Source organism: Macrotis lagotis, chromosome X (genome assembly GCF_037893015.1).
Source record: "Macrotis lagotis isolate mMagLag1 chromosome X, bilby.v1.9.chrom.fasta, whole genome shotgun sequence".
In the NCBI taxonomy this organism is placed as follows: Eukaryota; Metazoa; Chordata; class Mammalia; order Peramelemorphia; family Peramelidae; genus Macrotis; species Macrotis lagotis.
Window position 1 is genome coordinate 168,071,857 of NC_133666.1, and position 20,294 is coordinate 168,092,150.

Here is a 20,294-nt window from a genome sequence, read left to right on the forward strand (position 1 = left end):
TTCAGGAAGATGTATTTTCTTCCTCTTTGGTAGCTCTTCTTTTCTTAAGAAACAGAGAAGCTATAAGAAGGAATAGGAATTAAGTGTAATTAGAGCATGCGGTATCCATCATCTGTAGCATATGCTCATTGGTTCTGCTGCCTTATGACCTAAAATATCACAGAACCCTAATGGGGAAGTCATGTGATTCATCTCCTGATTTCGGGCAGGATGGTACTTGTTTTATAGCAAAAAGAGAGCTGCCTACCTTTCCCCATTCTGCCCAGCTCTTGAGAACATAAAAGTCCTAAAACTATTTTGGTTGTAAATATACCAGTCATGCTGTGCTTCCATGGACCAGGGAGGTGAGTGGAAAAAGATAAAGTTGAAAATGAAGGGCCAAGACACAACTGGGGACACTAACACTATTTTGTCTTTGTTCCTGTCACAGAAAGGTGATGAACCAGAGGAAGGAGTCACGAGTGAAGGTAAGCACAAAGTTATTTTTGCAGCCAAAGATTTTTTCCTTTTTTTTTTAACATACTGAGTGAACATTGACTCAGGTCCATTTGAGGCATTTTGGAGACTAAAGGAAAAGAATAAGAGAGAGTTCCTCTCTTCTAGGAGTTTACAATCTAATAGGGGAGGTATGTATGAAAAATTGAATGCTCTCTCAAGACAGTATGTGAACCTGCCAGCTCCTCCTCCCCCCACCAGCCTTTTCTTGCCTAGAACCAACCAGAGTCAGAGCCATTGAGGCACTGAAGGTGTTCTTTCTCTTCAAAGACAGGTAGGAGAAGGGCATTGGAGAGTTTTTGAAGAACACTCAGCCTTAGAAACTGGGTACTTACAGAAATAATAGAAATAGGCAACTTTATTTTTAATTAAAACTATTTGGAAAATGTGTACTTTCTTTTCTCTCTATGCTAATTTTGATCTCCTTCCACTACTTCTTGCTCATATTCCTTCCCTAACATCTTTTTTGGTGAAGTTGGATTGTTCTTTTAGTTAAAGTTAAATTAGATACTTAAAAGTTTTGTCATATCTTCAAAGGCCCTCCCTCTTCAAGGGAAAAAAAAACCCTACTATGGAAGATTGGGAAAAGTTCCCAATTAACAGTTTTTCAAAAAAGAAACAATTTTTGGGGGGCGGCTAGGTGGTGCAGTGGATAGAGCACTGGCCTTGGAGTCAGGAGTACCTGGGTTCAAATCGGACCTCAGACAATAATTACCTAGCTGTGTGGCCTTGGGCAAGCCACTTAACCCCATTGCCTTGAAAAATCTGTTAAAGAAAAGAAAAGAAACTTAATTTTCCATTGTTACCAACTTCACTTAGCCATAGAGATGAAAGGAAATCCTAGTCACTTACTCTTCCCAAACCAGTGGGATGAGATTGTTGGTAGCAGAGGGAAAACTGTGTGAAGTCAGAGCCAACACTTGGAGTTGCCATGCTAGCCCAGGTTGAGCACAAGAATATTGAAGAGTAAAAGAACCTTAGAAACCCTTCAGTCCAATCTTTTGTTCATTAAAGTCCAGAGGAGAAGTGATTTGCCCATTGTTAAAGAGCTGGGGACTGAAACCTAGGTCTCCTGAAGCCCAGGTGTAGTAGCTACTAAGACCACATCAGGAGACATAAAGCTAAATAGATTCTGTAGTATTTGATCTTGTCTTCACTTTACCTAATGGAAACTCTGTAAATTGAGTTGTTTAAAAGGGAAAGAAAAAAACACCAAAAGTTTAACAACCCTCTCCCCTTTGAATTTAATAATCATAGAGGACCAATACCTGAATCAAAAGATTCCAGTTATAGTTACATATTAGAGGCAAAACAGGACAAGTTTTATGAGCTCTGTCCATTTTGTGGCTTTAGGTTTACCACACCTAGAGAAAGTATTATGGAACAAGTCCCATCAAGTTGTATTGTCTTTGTACTCTCATTGTACAGTCCAGTCTATAAATCCTATCCTGGCTATGTCTTTTTCCTCCCCTTCAAACAACAAACCAAAAAGGAATACTTTTTTTGATAGTGGATTTGCTGGGAAGTAGTTTTTTATGGTTCTTGTTTTTCTGGTCCCAGCTTTTTCTCAATTCCCTGAACAGCCCTGAGAAGCCTTTCATTTTTGTTTTTAATTTTTGTAAAATGATGCATACAAGATAGCCTCCAGCAAAAAAGTTCAACATTAACTGAGGTCTGTCTGTTCCCCCCCCCCTCCCTTTCACCATTATAACCTTAATCCAATGAAGCATTTCTGAGCTGGGTAGGCAATAGAAGAAGCTGTTCACCAAGCAGGAAACCCAGGTTCTAGTGTGGGCTTCACTACTAATTCCCTTTGTGACCTGTGTAACGCCCTCTCTGGGTTCCATTTCTCTCTCTTTATCAGTGTCCCCAGTGCTTGAATACATCCTCTAGATTTTCTCCCTTTCCTCCCATCAGGCCTCCCATAACCATTCCTCCTCTCTCTCCTCTCAAAAGGAACCTGGTATTCAGATATTTATACTTTAGTGTTATTACTATTGTATCCCTACTCCCACTGCTTCCTGCCAAGTAACCTCCAATAGTTCCTTAATTTGGCTGTTTTAGCTCAGCTCATTCGTCCAAAATGTCCCCAAGCCTTAGACCAAATCCTTACTAGGATACTACTCACCAAAAGAAGAGCAATCAACCAATTTGTATTCATTAAGCAACTGCTTTGTTCCTTACACCATATTAGGGTCTAAGGGGGGGAATTCAAAATACATCTATTTTGCAGATATGTATATTAAGAAAATAAATTTGTAATATATATATTTAAAACTTTTACAACTCCTTTGCAGGAGGCATTTGTTGTGTTAGGAATGTAAAATTAATACACATGAAATAATTGCTGTACAAGTCATTGAATAATGAAATTCTAAATTGTATAATATTGAGAATTATTTATGAATATACATATGTATGAATGTATACACATACACACAGAGAAAAGTGCTAATTGTGTGGTAAGCTAAGTTCTGAAAGGGTTCAGAAAAAGAGATTATGTAAGCTAGAGTCAGGAAAGAAATAAACAGGTGTGCCAAAGAATAAAGGATGAATGGGTATAAGAATAAGTTCAGAGAAGAGATAAGAATAATGGATGGATGGATGGATGGATGGATGGATGGATGGATGGATGGATGGATGGATGGATGGATGGGTTTCAGAGACAATGTGGTCAGAACATTAAGAAAGGTTGGAGGGGAGGGGGGGAAAGTGGAGTAAAATTTTGGAGAATTAATATCAAGGCAGAGTATGAAAAAACTAGTCAATGTATTTTCTCAAAGAAATATTTCTTTCTCTTGCTCTTCAGTCACAAGTGACTTCACAGAATTGTAGTCCAGATCTGGAAGGACTATTAGAGATCAAAGAGTCCCCTTTCAGATGAGGAAATTAAGTTTGAGACTGCCTGGAGACACTCAATTATCAAGTGGAAGTAGGATTTGGACTCAGTTCTTGACTCCCAAATCAAGAACTAACTCTCTCTCTCTCTCTCTCTCTCTCTCTCTCTCTCTCTCTCTCTCCTATGCCACCTCTGTGTGATGGTTTTTGTGGCCTTCAAAAATAGTTAATGTTGTGAAAAACAATTGAAGTTTAAGTTTCTTGTGGGGAAAAGTTGATGTTTATTCATTTATCCTGGGCTTCCTCTGGTAATTCTAGCTCTCAAAATGATTTTGTGTTGCAGAATTTGACAAATTCCTAGAAGAAAGAGCCAAAGCTGCTGAAATGGTTCCCAATCTACCTTCTCCCCCTGTGGAGGCACCAACACTACCCATAAATTCATCTGGAAGAAAAAAGCCAGAGCGTTCTGAAGATGCCCTCTTCGCCCTGTAATGCATTTTCTTGTGCTGTGCAGAAGAACACTACTGTCTGGTCATACCATCCTCTCCTCAACTGTGGCAAACACTGACCCCTCATCACCCCCCCCCCCGTATCTGTCACCCTTATCCACTCCCCAATCAGTCACACCAATCTCACTAAAAAGGAAACTTCACTTTTCTCTACTTTGAAATCCTATTTTATTTCCTTTAAGTCTTCTACCCTTTAATACTATCTTTAACCACCTTTTCCTTTCTGGGCTGTATAAAATTGGCTGCTACTACTGAAACCCACCTCTCCTTCCCCCTTCTTCCACCTTACCCACTTGATCCTTCCCCCTGGAAAATGTAAATGCATGAACTTACTTTTCTCATATCGGAAACCACGTATTGCAGAAAGAGTTGCCCAGTTTTTGAGATGATTTGTCAAAGTGGTTCCCAATTTACCTTGCCTTGTAGCCAAATATTTAGCAGGAGACAATGGAGGATCTTTGGGCCTAGGATGGATTCAAGTAAAGGAGCATCTCACTTCTGATGTTCCCAGTTATAGATCCAAGTCATAGCACTCCTGCTCTAGAATTCTGCCTTTCAACTCTTTTACTTCTCCGACCCCTGGGTTCCTGACTGGAAATTCTAGCTGGTGAATCTCAGAAGATATGTCAAGTTTCATGAGGTTTTCCATTCTTTGATCTCTTCTTTTCACTGTGAGCTTTTCCAAGTTGGTTGCTTATCAACATGCATTAACTTGGTGCAGTTAAAAAAGCAAACCCTTTGGGTCTTTGGGGTTTCTAGCACTTTAAAAAGTTCTGCATTATTTCCCAATGTTCCAGCAAACCTTTCCTGTCAATTGGTTGTTTTAGGTCCTTTTGGACCCTCTATTTCCAGGTATTCACATAGAGGGTCCTTTATTATAAGCCCATGCCAGTTGTTCCTTACTGAATCTGACCTACTTAGCTAGACATAACTTGAAATCTTTGACCTGAAGAAATTCTAGGTTGCAGAGGGTCCACCTTCTGATGGAATGCAGTTTCTATATGACCTCCATTAAATCTAGCTAATGAAAGCAAAGTTAAGGGAAGGAAAGAGACCAGGAGTTGAGCACCTCAATGAAATCAGTTTTAAATCATACAAATACTGGTCACACATCAATTTGGCTCTCTCATATAGGATTAATACTAATGTTAAATGACCTCACAGGAAGGAACGGTTGAGGATGCCACTCTTTGGTTCTCCTACCTCCTTGACTCTCATGCTTTAAAAGGATTTTGCATTAGGAACAATTGCTCCCTGACCACTGTAGAAAGAATTTGTAGTCTGTTTATGTATTGCACGTATGTCTATGGAATAGTTATGTAGAGGGTATTGTACCTACAAGCCACCTCATCCAAAGGAATGGCTAGTGTGTTTAGGCTTGGTGGCATCTCTGTATGGTTGTGAGCCCTGCCTTAACACCACATTCACAAACTTGGGTCTCTTTCATTAGACAAGCTTTAAGTCAACCTTGCAAACCCTAGCCCCTTCTTTAGGGAAGTGCTCTCAGTGTCTGTGATCCACTTCCTCACTTTGACTTGATGCAGCAGATGGCTGCAGGTCTTCAGGATGATCTGCAAAGATGACTAATGGGCTGCCCGAGGGAGAGTATCCAGCTGTCCAAAGAGGCAGCAGTCGCTTTGCCAGGGCTTGCATCCATCCATCCATTCATCAGGGCTTATTTGAAACTGGATGTCTAAAGGATTCTCATTTAGGGTCTTCATTCTTCCTTTGCCTGCCTGTCCAGAGCTGCCAGATGTTAACTTGCTACTGCACAGTCACTGGAAGGGAAAATGCTGCTATAGCCAAGAGAGATGTACTTTGACTTCTTTCTTCCAGGCATTGCCTACACTTGGCTCACCACAGTTTATCCTTTGCCAGTTCTCAGAAAACTGACTTTCACCAGCTGTTACTTGACATGAGTTAGTCTGAGTTTGCTTCATTTAGACCTGTTGAGTCAGATGCTACTCAATGTAGTGGAGATTCCTGAAGTCTTCAGAGATCCTTGGGAACATCTGGGGGCAGATGTTCATCTTGGCCCAAAGTGCAGTCTGATGTTTGCAAGCTAAATTCAGCTTCCATTATTGTGCATGTCATGGCCAGCCTAGACCTCTCTGTGGCCCAGGGCAATGAGATGTACAAAGGCAAAAGTTTCAACTAGGGAAAATGGGCTTAGAGCCATAACTGTTGGCTGGCAGAGCGTAAAGCTGATTAATTTTCTTCCTTCAGGAAAGAACGGATGTATTGGAATCAGGGACTAGATTTTGCAGAGACATGACTTGGCAGCTCAGGTTCTGGGTGAGGCAAAATATCATTCTTGTGACTGAGCCAAAATCCAGATTTAGCCCTGGATGGTTCTCATGGTGAAAAACCAGAGAGACTAGTTGGACAACAGATATCAGTGACCTGAATAAGTATTTTCCCTTCAGGCTTTTGAGAGTCAATGAGTGTGCCTAAACATTGAGCTTAGGGAACGAACAGTTTGGGTTTCAAAACTAGCTCAGCTAAAGTTAAATAAAACCAGCCCAACTATGATGACACCCAAACATCATCTTCCTTATGAAACTTTTCTGGACAGCTTTAAGCTGCCACTAATCCTTTCCTTGGGCTACTCTTTGTTCCTCCACATAAAATCCTCTCTATTATCTATCACTCCTATTTTCATGGCATTCTCCCTGTCTTAGACCTTCTTCCTGCCTTCTCATGTTTACCTCTGTTCATTCTCACTTCCTCCCACATTTTTACCTTCTTTTCTCTTTTCCTCATTTTCCCTTTCATTTGGCTTTTCCATCCAATGTCTCATATTCAGTGTCCTTGTGTCTTTCATAAGTAGGGGGTGGGGTGGGGGCCCAGAATGCAAAAGTCAGATCAGGTTAATGCCAAAAAGGCTCAGTCACTTTTTCTTTGTTTCTCATCCTCTCACATTGACTTGAGCTCTGAAATTGAGCTGCAGCAGCTGCCCTCTTATAGGAACCAGAATGGCTTATTTTTGCCAAACTTGCAAACATCACTGGGTGAGATGCTGTAATATCTTCTTTCCAACCATATTATTCCTCTTCCTTTCCCCTGTGTGACAGGACTGTAATTTTCGCAACCTATGAGTTTTTATACTTCTTTCAAAAAAAATCCCATTCTGGCAGGCAGGTGAAGATATCTTTCTGAAATTCAACTTCTGGAATGAAGTAATTTTCCTTGTGCCCGAGGGAAGGCATCTCTTTGGCACAACTGTAAATGCTTTAACCCATCCAAGACAAAGTTAATTTTTTTTCCAAAATGTGAAGCATGAATGGTCCTCTCGTTGTTTGAACCTCTTAAATTTCAGACTTGAGCCACCAGCACCTTCAGGCCACCTGGGTATTCCATGTCCTAAGGAGGTTAGTTAGACCCTAAGAAAGCTATGCAGCTCCAAGTCCCCGAGTCCACTTGTCAGAAGCTTCTGTTAGTGCTGATCTATATGTGATGGAACCTTAGTCACACTGAGGTGTCTTAGTTGCTAACTTGGTATAGAGCCATGCTCTGCTTCTATCTTTTCCTTCCCCCACTTTATAAAGGAGAGATCCATTTTTTTTTGTCTGTGTTTGGAGTTGGAGAGAATGATCAGGCCTCTTCCCATTTCTTTAGTCTGGCTTTAACTTCTATCTCTCACAGAGAAGTTGCTCCTAGCAACCTACACTACAAATACATATATATATATGTATGTATATATACATACATATATATGTATATGTATATATACATATATATGTATACTTCAGTACCATTATCATACTCATTACCTCAAATTCTTATGTTTACCTATCGCAGCAAGGTAGAAGTAGTAGCTTGATAATGAATGGTGGCAGAAGAGTTTCATGGTCAATGATCTATCTCAGTGAAAAGGAGCAAGGCCCTACTGAGAAAGGTGGTCATGTACTCAGAAGAATTCAACAGCAGAACTATTCACAGCCCTGGGTCTAGGTCAACCCAATGGGTAAGGGCTTCATAAAACCATCAGACATACCTTCCCAAAACAAATTCCACTTTCCAATTCTGCAGCGTGTCTGAGAGACCCAGGGTCAGTTGCATCTTGCCTATGATTTTTATGTATGCTAATCATACTAAAAGAGTGTGTCCTGTATCAGGATCTCATTTTTGGCTCTGGCTCATGATATATCATCAGCCAGGAATTACTCAAAGAAACTAAGAAGCTCCTTTTCTTCAGTGTCATCAGAAGCCCTAGAAGTACCACACCTATTTCTGGGTGGTGGGCACTTGCCTGGTCTGTGACAAGCCCCCCCCCCCCAAAAGAGTAAGCATCATGGTTCATAGAATGTGGATCAGCAAAGCAAAAGGGGGGGGGGGATCATTAAAATAGGAAGTATCTCTGAAAATGTTAGAAAATCACAGATATAGTATGTACTTAATTGCACCAAATTATTGTTGGAATTCCTTGTAAGTACTAATTATACCTGATTATAGGTTAAAATATTTATTTTGTCAAAATATTTTCTTTGGGCTGTGTTTAACCTTTTCCCCGTTCATTGTATACCGAAATGTGAAAATTAATCATTTGCCTAACTTTGTGGGGGGAATACTGGTAGAGAAGGACATTTGGAAAGGTTTTACATAAAGCATCTGTGCATCTTATAATGACCAACACTCAAGAGCAGTGCCCTATATGGGGAACATTTAACCAACCAACTGGTTCAGGGATAAGGAAGTGATAAGAATGGTTCTTTGAAGAAGAGACACAAAATATTTCTTCTGGTATAAGGAAGTATGTCCTTGCCCAGGGCCAGGGGAAATCTTTTTTCCCACCTTTCAATATTTTCTCTTTTAGGCCATTCCCTAAACTTGCTAAGTCCCATGGCTACTTACTGTGTACCTGGTTAAGTCTGGTAAAGGGTCTCTCTGAAGGCCTACTTTGCCCATTATGGAAATCCCCACTGCAGTCTCTGTGCCACCCTTACTCTTAAACAAAGGTGATCATTTGCCAAAACACTAGAGTCTAGGTCATTGTTTTCCCCTTGTCCCCTCCCCATTTAAATAAGTAGGGTTAAAGAGCCAAGACCTGTACCTGAGCAAGTGGGAAGGGAAGCATGCCCCTTGGGCAGGCTCTGTTATTTTGTTCCTCCTTCTAGGGAGGGGGAAAACTGGTTCAGCTTGAATGTTCTGTGATAAGTGCCCTAAATCAAGCATAGGACGTTATTTTTCCTGGAAACACTGATTCAGTAGACAAGTGCTTTTTCTTCTCCTCCTCTCCCTTCCCCCAAAAGCATTCAGGTAACCCTTTGACTGCTGAAGAAAATCCTTGGGCCAATAACAGGTGATGCAGTAAGAACTCTTCTCAAGTCCAGGGCATCCCTCTGGGAATCTGCCCTTGGGATGCCCAGCTTCTCTTGCACTCTAATTAGTACCATCTCTACTTTTATTCATAGTAACTCCCTCTCCTGTTTGGTGGTGGTGGTGACCCACGTGACCCTTTCCCCACCATCACATTCCTGCCATCTTTAAGGGGATGTATTTTCACCTCATCTACACAAAGCAATAGCAAATATTTTCCTCTTCACATGTGTTCACCACAAAACTTTACTCTGATCCCACCTAGTTCACTGCAGCATCATTCCTCACCCCCCCCCCCCAAATCCCCTATCTCTTTTTGTATTTTCCGATTACAGCCTGGGCCTAATAAGTACCTCCTCCTTCTCCTTCCGCTTCCCTCTCCATTCAGTCTTCAGTCTTATAAGCAACAACTCTCCTTCTAGCTGTCAAAGTACCCTAAGCTGTTGTTAACAACACTACTCATGTAACCCCATATAGTAGCAGTTCTTCCTCTGTATATTGAAACTATAGGCTTTCCAGATGAATATTGGGGGGGATCAGAATATTTATTTCCTGAAGCTAGTGGGTAATATGGGAGGGTTTTAAGGGATGGGGGCTTGAGATGGGGAATGTATCTGTTCAAAAGAAGAATAGATCAAGTTCATTGTCAATTTGCACAACACAGCTGGTTCTTATGTTGCTGCTGTGTGTTTCCATAAACATGATGTTGGTTGTAACTTGTGTATGGCTAATGGTGAAACCCTTGTATTAAAATGCTACCATTTGATCTTATTCCAGCTACCATCTCTGAGTTTGGGTTTTTGCATGTGAAATATTCCAATAAAAACAACAACAAAACTTCCTAGTGTATGGAGCAGGATGTGGCTATGTGTGGGAGGAACCTGACCAGTGTAACCTGTATTCCCCAGCCCACATTCTCTCTTTTCTTTTTTTTTAAAGCATCCCTCATTAGAGGTTTGAGTCTCCCAGTAAACAAATCATGATCTTCCAAATTTCCCCCCAAGCTTTGTGTCTGCATCTTTTCATCTCTCTTTCCCTAGTGCAGAATCTTACACATAGTAGATGTTTGGTCAGTCTTTGTTAACTAAATTAACTCGGGAATGAAGCATCCTCTTTGTGCTTCAGCATGAGAAGCCTGGGCTTACATGAAATCCTCATAGCAGTGTCAGATTTGAACTGGATGCTTGTTAAGCCATCAAGTTTTTAACAGCTCCCCAGAGGCAAGAAGTGTAAGTATGATCTTAGGCAAATCATTTCACTTCTCTCCTGAAATATGATTGTTGCACAAGTTTTGAAGAAAGGTTTCCAAGGCTTTTTCAGCTTTAAAATTCAGAAATCTGTTGAAGAGCCCAAGAGCTATGATTTGGATAGACATCTGTAAATTCCCTTGATTGGTTCTTTGAAAGGAAACTTCAGGTTCCTAACCTAGCATTTCATCTGCACTTCAAAGCACCTCCATAACTAATGCCATAAACAACCAACACTCCATTGAATCCAAGAAAAACGTCACATCTTTGGGCCTGGTCTCTGCTGAGACGAATATTCAGAACACATCCATGTAATTGAGCCACTCTTTAAAAAGTGGAGATATTTAGGAATTGCAAGATAGGAAGTTGAACCCCTGAGGAAAGAGCAACTGGAGTGATGTGAGACCTAGTTTATAAAAGATGAGTGGCATGAAACCATTTGAACAAGTTTTGTGGGTTTTGATGTACTTGACTACAGTTGAATTGAAGACTCAGAGCTCTCAATTTAACTCAACATTTATTAACCATTTAAATTGTGTGTAAATCACAGTGTTAAACATCATAGTTATTAAAGTAAGAAAGCTACCATCAAAAGTTAGGGGCAGCTAGAGGTAGCTCAGTGGATGGAGTGCAGACCCTGGAGTCAGGAGGACCTGAGTTCAAACCTGGCCTCATACACTTGACATTTACTCATTTACTAGCTGTGTGATCCCAGTTGCCTCACCAAACAAACAAACAAAAAAAAAAAAACCAAACCATATAGTTCGGCCTTCTCATTATTCTACAGATGAGGATTTTGAGGCTTCAGAGGCACAGTTATGTGCTCAAGGTCCTATATCTAGTTACTGGCAGAGCTAACACTAAAACCCTAGTTGTATGAGAGTCATTCAAGGGCTCTAAAGGGAAGAGTCAAAGAATATAAAGTTACAGAGGCCTCATGTCCCATAAGCCAGAAGGGGAAGTGCTAAATGAGAACCTGTGTCCTGACCTGACCTCCTGATAACATGTCTCTGTATCCAACCTCATTTGCCCTTTATACTGACTTCTCTGGTATACATACCCTGGTACTATAGAAAATTCTCTCCCCACCTGGATCCTGTCCCTCATGGCAACTAGCAAGGAGGAAACATAACAGTAGGTTTGCCATCTATAATAACCTATGAAAAAGCTTATTGGATCAGCCTCTCTCAAGTAACTTCCTAGAGATTCCATCCTACTTTATCCAATTCCAGGATTTTGGATCTCTCTAAGGGCCCATGCTATATGTTGAATTTGTGTTTCTTCCATACATTTAAAGATAAAGGAAGATGTGCACAATAGATAATTCAGGTTTCATGTATAGCCCTCTGTTATATAATAGATGAGGGAATGCCCCCTTTTATTTGGTTTTTGTTAAGTTGAAAATGAAGATTTAAAGTATTTTTTCAAACTTTAACCTAGGACCAGTCAACCAGTCAAATCAGACTTTGGTGTAATTAATAAAACATGATTTCAGCCATCAGGAAACTCAGTGTAATCAGGCATTTGGACCAACATTGAGGGAATAATGGAGTGCTATTCTGTGATGCTGCATATAGAGACAATTTAGAAAAAGTGGAAGATTATGGTGGGCTGGAATTATCAGAGAAGGACTTCATTCAAAAACTGCTAGGACAATATAGTGGAAAGGGGATGGAGAGTCAGAGAGAAGCTGGATTTGAATCTCATGTTTGACCCACTTAATTGCCTATGTGACTTTGAACTGAGAGAGGCTGAACAGATTCCTCATCTATAAAATGATTGGGTTGACCCTGTAAGTTCTCCAGTTCTGATCTTATGGTTGATTAGATGGAGTCCTTGAAAGATGGGTAAGATGGTATTCCCAGGGGAACCTATTTCTTAACCTTTTTCTGGGATTTGGCCATACAATGGAGAATATATGTTCTGCAAAGAAAAGTAATTATAATTGCCAACTACATAGGGCCCTGAAGACTTATAGAAAGTAGGGAAATATTTCAATTCCCTGGATTTTTTTTTAAGGCCCACCCATATTTATTTTTTAATTGTGTCTTTTTTATTTATTTTTTCCAATTATATGTAAAGGTAGTTTTCATTTGTTTTTTGTAAGGTTTTCTCCCTCTCCTCATTCTATGATAATAAGTAATTTGATGTAGGTTATACATGCACAGTCATGTTATACATATTTCCATATTAGTCATGCTGTGAAAGAAGAATCTGAACCAAAGGGGAAAAGCCATAAGAAAAAAACAACAAAAAATTTTAAATGAAAATAGGATGCTTTGAACTGTATTCAGACTCCATACCCCTTTCTCTGAATGAGGATGACATTTTTCCATCATAATTCTTTTAGAATTGTGTTTGATCACTATATTGCTGAGAAAGCTGTCTATTATAGTTGATCATCAAACAATGTTGCTATTAATGATCTCCTGGTTCTGCTTTCTTTATTCAGCATCAGTTCATGTAAGTCTTTCCAGGTTTTTCTGAAACCCACCTACTTATTATATCATATAGAACAATAACATTCAATTACATTCATATTCTACTGCTTGTTCAGCCATTCCCCAACTGATAGGCATGCCTTCAATTTCCAAATATTTTAAGGTTCATATTTCTGATAGGCTGCCATGAGTCATAGGTGGGAGCAAAATAACAAATAGGCTGTAAGAGGTAGAACTAGAAGAGACATTAAGAGATTATCAGGGGGCTGGCTAGGTGGCTTAGTGGATAAAGCACTGGCCTTGGAGTCAGGAGTACCTGGGTTCAAATCCAGTCTCAGACACTTAATAATTAACTAGCTGTGTGGCCTTGGGCAAGCCACTTAACCCCATTTGCCTTGCAAAAACCTAAAAAAAAAAAAGATTATCAGGGCAATGGTTCCCAACCATTTGCTGCAGTATGGAGACCCCTTCCATAATGTAAATCCCCTTTGAGCTTCAAAAAATTTCATAAACCAAACCACATGGCATTAATTTCACTTTTCAGTAGTAGCTTGAGAAAAGACATGACAAAGAAACTACTGTGAATTCAGTGATGCATTTAATTTACATTTTATTAATCACAATAGCATCCACGTGTGTGTGTGTGTGTGTGAGACAGCCTACAGAAGGTATGTTTGCTAATTTTATGAGTCATGTTGCATATTTTGTTGGAGCTAAATAAAAATCAAAAATCAAAATGGCAGTGTTTGGTATGCATATGAATTTAAAGACCTTTTGCAATAATTCAGGGACCTTGGCCCACAGTCTGATAACCACAAATGAGGCACAGAACTATTCAGAACTCTTTTTCATTACATTTGTACTGCCCTGGGAAGCTTTTCTTCAGCAAGTTGTCTTTCCTGCATATGTTAGTCATGCAAGGTTTCAATGACAGAATCACCATAAAAGTGACTTTGTTGAACCATCTCCAGGCTATTGACATCAAAGTGTAGTAGTATACAGAGAGGTAGATATTTGTCTGAAATGAACATAAATATCATACATAAAAGTGGTAGAAGCAACACTTACCCCATGCAGACCAGACTAGTTTTTCTCTAAAAGGACAATGAAACAGTCCTTGAGACATAACTGGTCTCAATATCTAAGGTTCCTCAGTCTTGAGATGCTTTTCTGACTAGAGGTACCCCAATGGCAAATGAGAAGACTGGAAAAATTCCCCCAAATGATTTGATGTTCTATCCATGCTGAATATCTCTTTCATGTAATTATTAATTAAACCTTTTGTTAAATGATGATCTAGGAAGATTTCATTTCCTTTCAGTCCCAAACCTGAGTCACCCAACCTAAGTCAGGTCTGATTTAAATCAAGTTCCAAATGAAAGAATTTTCTACTCATGACAACAATCTACAATTCTTATTCACAGTAATGTCATATTAATTGCATTGAATCCTGGGACATAATACTGTAAAAACTTTCTTAGTGAAATCTACAGTATGAAAGCTATTGATATGGCTTAGATTGAAAACTTGTTGAGGTCAAGGACCATGATTTCAGCATCTTCCACAGGGTTTCAAAGGTATGGGCACATAACCATGTCTTGAAACTTCATTAGGACTGCTTGAAGCAGCTTCTAGAAGTCCTGACCTGGAGTGGAGGTCAGTCCATGCCAAAGTTTATTCTAAATTGGGAGGGGAGGATTGGAGAAAATGAGGGAGGATGGTAAAATAAACAAAGGCAGGCATTTGAAGAATCACAGAATTTTAATGTATTGGAAGAGACCAACCCATATGCAAAAGGAAGTCTTACCAGGACATAAATTTAACAGCTCTGTTTGAAGACCTCTCTAATTTTTTGGAAGATTCTTCTGACATTCAACCTAAATGCCTTTTTTGCAACTCTAACCCCCTAGAACCTAGTTCTACCTTCTGAGGTCAAATAAAATAAGTCTGATCTCTCAACATGACAGCCCTTCAGATAATTAGGCAATTAGGATCTCCTTGAGTCTTCAGGCTAAACATGACCTGTTCCTTCCATTGACTTTCATATGACCTTAGGGCCCTTCACTTAACCCTTCCTGGTTACCCTCCTTTGGTCTTGAACTTATCAACTTATCAACCATTATGCCCAGGACTGAACACTTCTCTTTCTTTTTTTAAATTTTATTTTATTTTTTCCAATTACATGTTATGGAAATTTTCCATCAATCATCCACTTGCATATCTACAATTTACACAATTCTACCCCCTTCTTCCCACCCTTCCTCTCCCCCTGGGGTGAATACTCGGGTAAAAGTTATACCTGAAACATTTTGAACATTCTTTTCAAGGTAGTCTTGACCAGGGTGAGTACAAAAGTTTTATCATCTCCTTATTCCTGAAAGCTACTAAACAAACTTTGTGGCAGCCATATCATGTTGATCCATTGAGCTTGTGATCCACCATAGATCTTTTTCAGAAAAATTGTTCTCTGGTCATACCAGTGGAAGCCTGTATTTTTAAAGATGAATTTTTGAACTGGTATATGGCTTTACATTCATCTAAAAGAACTCTGTCTTATTAGATTTAGCTCAATATTCTAGCCTTTTGATTCCTGACTCTGTTGGCCAATAAATCATCTGTCCCTTCCACCTTGGTGTTATCAGTGAATTGGATGAGCATGCCATTCAAGTCATTGTCAAACTGTTAAACAGGATAGCTATCCTACTAAGATGGCTTTGAACCTTTAAAGACTATTTTAAGTCCATTGGTTCAGCCATTTCCAAATCCATCTAATTTAGTACCCTTCAGTCCATCGATCAACAAGAATTTATAACGTGTTTGCTGTTTGGCGAACACTGTGCTACCAAAAAAAAAAAAACCAGTTCCTGCCCTCATAAATTTTAATGGAGGAAACTCATGTAACTAAGTAGATATATATATACACACACAAGATACATATAGATTTGATGGAGCAATCTTAGAGGGGAAGGCATCCACAGCTGGGAAGACTGGGAAAAAGAGTTCTGCAGAAGGCAGCTTTTGATTTGAGCCTGGAGATGTATTATCATGTCTTAGGACAAACGGGTAGGTCAATATGACTGGATGGTAGAATACATGAAGAGAAAGAATGTGTAAGACTGGAAAGAAACTACATTGTGAAGAGTTTTAAGTGCCAAACGGGAATTGACCATTGATATTAGAGGTAATAGGGAGTCACTGCAGTTTATTGGGTAAGAGAGGTGATATGATCAGACCTATACTTTAATAGAATCTGTTTGGTAAATGTTTAGAAGGTGGATTGAAAAAGGGAAGGGGAGGGCAGAGCCAAGATGGCAACAAGAGCAGATCTTGTCTTAGGTGCTCCCTCATAAATCTTGGAAAATAAGGACTTTAACTAAATTTTTGAGAGACAGAACCCACAGAGGGACCCAGTGAGGCAGTTCTCCTACTCAAGGTAACCTGGAAAAGAGGAGAAAGGCTCTGCTCCCTGGGTTGGAGGGGCAGCCCGCCAGAGCGAAAGAACTTCAGCCTCCTGGAGGCAGCCCCAGGGCGCTGGGAGCCGGGGCTCACAGCAGTGGGGGAGTCTCCTGAGCTGCACCCCGGGGAGCACCGGGCACAAAGTGGGGGAACAGCGGGGGGACCTCTGCCAGAGCAAGCACTTGGAGCCCAGCCCTCAAGGCACACAGTCAAGGCAGTCCAGATCCAGGAAGTAGAAGCAGGCAGAACCCATAAGCAGGAGCCCCCAGGGCATGAACTCAAAAACCTAGGGAGGGGAGTGAAGAGAGACTGCCAAGCTCCATCCTCTGCCCCTGGAACAGGACTCTGGGGCTCTGAGCACATCCAGATCCTGATTGCATGCTAAAAACCAGCTTAGGTCAAATGGATAAAACAGTTCAAAAAGTTATTGAGGAGAAGAATGCTTTAAAAAGCAAAATTGGCCAGATGGAAAAAGAGATAAGAAAACTCTCTGAGGAGAGCAAATCCTTCAGACAAAGAACAGAATTCAGGGAGATTGATGAATTTACCAGAAATCAGGAATCAATACTTCAAAAAAAAATGAAAAATTAGAAGAAAATGTGAAACACCTCATTGAAAAAACAACTGATATGGAAAACAGATTTAGAAAAGATAATTTAAAAATTATTGGAATACCTGAAAGTCATGATCAGGAAAAGAGCCTTGACATCATTACTACAGGAAAATTGCCCTGATATCCAAGAAGCAGAGGGCAAAATAGAAATGGAGAGAATCCACCGATCCCCCCAGAAAGAGATCCCAAAAAACCAACCCCTAGGAATATTATAGCCAAGTTCCAGTCCCAAGTCAAAGAGAAAATATTGCAAGCAGCCAGAAAGACACAATTCAAATATCGTGGAGCTGCAGTCAGGATCATACAGGACTTAGCAGCAACTACATTGGAAGCTCGTAGGGCTTGGAATATAATATACCGGAAGGCAAAAGAGCTTGGAATGCAACCAAGAATCAATTACCCAGCAAAACTGAATGTCCTCTTCCAAGGAAAATGATGAACTTTCAATGAACCAGGGAATTTCAAATGTTCCTGTTGGAATGGCCATAGCTGAACAGGTTTGATCTTCAAATACAGGACTCAGGTGAAGCACTGAGATTGGAGAAGGGGAAAATATGAGGGACTTAATGATGATGAACTGCATGTATTCCTGCATAGAAAAATGACACTAACAATACTCATATGAACCTTCTCAGTTAATAGAGCAGGTAGAGGGAGCTTTTATAGTTGAAGCACAGGAGAAAGCTGAATTTGAAGATAAAATATGGTATAAAAATGGAGTCAATAGAAAAAAGGGAAAAGTAATGGGAGAAAGTAAAAGGAGAGGGGGAATAGGACAAGATATTTCATATAATAAGATTTTTCTTTATTACAATGAGCTATTGCAATGATATGGAAGGGGGGAAAGCAAGGCGGAATGAGGGAATCTGCTCTCATCAGAGGTGGCTAGGAGAGGAAACAGCATATGTACTCAATGGGATATAGGCATCTGGAGTAAGAAGGAGGGGAGGCAGGGGAAGGGGAGGATGTGAGTGATGGAGGAGAGGATGGACCATGGGGGGAGAGTGGTCAGATATAATGCATTTTCTTTTTTACTTCTTGCAAGGGGCTGGGATTGGATGGCCTGTCCAGGACCATAGGGTCAGGTGGATGCTGGGCCTAAGGGGTGGTATAGGGGCTTGGGGCCTCTTGGCCCCAGGGCCAGGGATCTGTCTGCTGCGCCACTCAATGACCCTACAGCAGAGTCAGAAAGGAGAGAGAAAATATAGTACATGGTAGTGGAGAAGTATGAATGGAGGGAGTTGCAATCAGCAATGGCAATGGTGGAAAAATATGGAAGTAACTTTTGTGATGGACTTATCCTAAAGAAGGTGATCCACCCGTGACAGAGCTGGTGGTGTTGGAACAAAGACTGAAGCACATTTTTTATCATCATTATTATTATTATTATTATTATTTTTTGGGGGGGTACAGGGCAAATGGGGCTGGGTGGCCTGCCTGGGGCCACATAGCAGGGTGATTGTTGGGTGTCTAAGGTTAGATTTGGACCCGGGTGCTCCTGGCTCAAGGGCCAATGCTCTGTCCACCACCTAGCCACCCCTACTATTATTACTATTTTAGAGTCTTTTTATTTTCCTTTTTTTGGTTTTTGCAGGGCAGTGGGGTTGGGGTGGGTTGTATGCCACATGGCTGGGTGATTGTTGGGTGTATGGGGCCAGATATGGGCTCGGGTGCTCCTGGCTCCAGGGCTGGTGCTCTGTCCATTGTGCCACCTGGCCATACCTACAATTACTATTATTTTTTTTAATTTTAATTTTTTTCTCTCCCCTGTACTTTATTGCTCAAGCGAGTGTATATTTTTTGGGGGGAGGGCATATTTTGTTTACTCTTAAGAATATTTTATTAATGTATAAAAAAATTTGTACAAAATGAGAATAAATAAATATTAAATATTAAAAAAAATCTTTGGCAATGGATAACTTGGAAATAGTGAATCCCATAATATGAAATGCTTAGAATTAATAGCTCTTGTGTAAAATATAATACTAAGTAATTAAGATTACAAATTGACCTTCTGAATAACACTTGAGGAAAAAAAAGAAAAAGGGAAGAGACTTGAGGTGCTAGAACTAATCAGAAGACTGTTGCATGGGGTGGCTAGGTGGCGCAGTGGATAGCGCACCGGCCCTAGAGTCAGGAGTACCTGAGTTTAAATTTGGCCTCAGACACTTCATAATTACCTAGCTGTGTGGCCTTGGGAAAGCCACTTAACCCTATTTGCCTTGCAAAAGCCTAAAAAAATTTTTTTTTGAAAAAAAAGACTATTGCAATAGCCTATCCCAACAGATTGCTGGAAGCAGGGAAACTAAACTGGCCTGAACTCAACCAGCCAATGCCAGGTCTGCCCTTTACACTGGAGACAGCTTTGGTGAAGAGGGCCTAAAATAAGATGGTAACCATGTGAGTAGAGTGGAGAAGACATGTGCTAAGAAGTGTTGTGGAGACAGAAAACAAAATTTGAATATATGGGGTGACAGATTGGAGTGACACTGAGTTTGAATCTGGGGACATGGTATCATCCAGAGAAACAGTGAAGTTTGGGTGATTTTTTGGTGAAAATACGAGCTCTATTTTGGACACACCGTTATCTGAGTCACTCCATCTTTTCCATCAGAATAGTATACCTTTTCAAGTTCTTTTACTAAAAGCTAAAGAATCTATGTCTCCAGTATTCCCCTGGTCTACCAGCTTTAAGAAAGGAAATAAGAGCAGTCCAACCGAGCTGCCTTGCGATGTGTCCTTCCCCTGACTACTTCTGTAATGATGGCCCTTCTAGAATGTCCCCAGGAATCTGCCGGGCTTGCTGCCCTATAGGTTTTAGACTAATTTCTTCCCTCCTTTTTTAGTTTTTGCAAGGCTTGCCCGAGGCCACACGGCTAGGTCCTCCTGAGGCTGGATTCGAACTCCCGGCTGCCCGGCCTTTCAGGTGCTGCTGACTCTGTCTGGGCCGCTTTAGCTGCAAGGCCACGCCCCTCCGGGTCAGGTGACATGAAGAGTCCGGATTGGCTGCTCCCGCAAGTCCCGTGGCGGGTAGCACGCGAGGCCGATGCCCGCGTTCAAACCCGAGTTACCGAACCCGCGCGGGTGCCCGGCGCGCCGCGGGGCCGCAGGACGGAGAGGACGAGGTTGTGGGCGCTGTGGGGGGGCAGGTCGGGAGGACGCGCGGGGCGGGGGGAGCCCGCCGGGGCGCGGGCCATGTGACCCAATGGCTGGCTTCCCGGGAGGATTGCATGAGGTCACCGCCGCGCCGGGAGCCGTGATGCCGAATCACTCCACTCGGGGCCGCGCGCCGATTGGCTGCTCCGCCCTGGTTCTACGGCCGGGGATCCTCCCCCTCCCCCACCCCCCGCACGCACCCGGGAGCCAAACTTTGCCA

General features: G+C 41.2%; 1 protein-coding gene across 3 annotated transcripts in view; it reads left to right on the forward strand.

The window, feature by feature from the left end:
* TOM1L2 (target of myb1 like 2 membrane trafficking protein) overlaps positions 1-9,932 on the forward strand; it is a 170,746-nt gene extending 160,814 nt beyond the window's left edge. For all 3 annotated transcript variants that reach the window (XM_074208437.1, XM_074208438.1, XM_074208439.1), the window contains 2 exons: positions 431-467; positions 3,677-9,932. In XM_074208437.1, coding sequence (XP_074064538.1) covers positions 431-467; positions 3,677-3,825 — 186 coding nt within the window. In that variant the 3' untranslated portion in view covers positions 3,826-9,932. The remainder of the gene's footprint in view (positions 1-430; positions 468-3,676) is intronic.
* Positions 9,933-20,294: the final 10,362 nt, after the last annotated feature.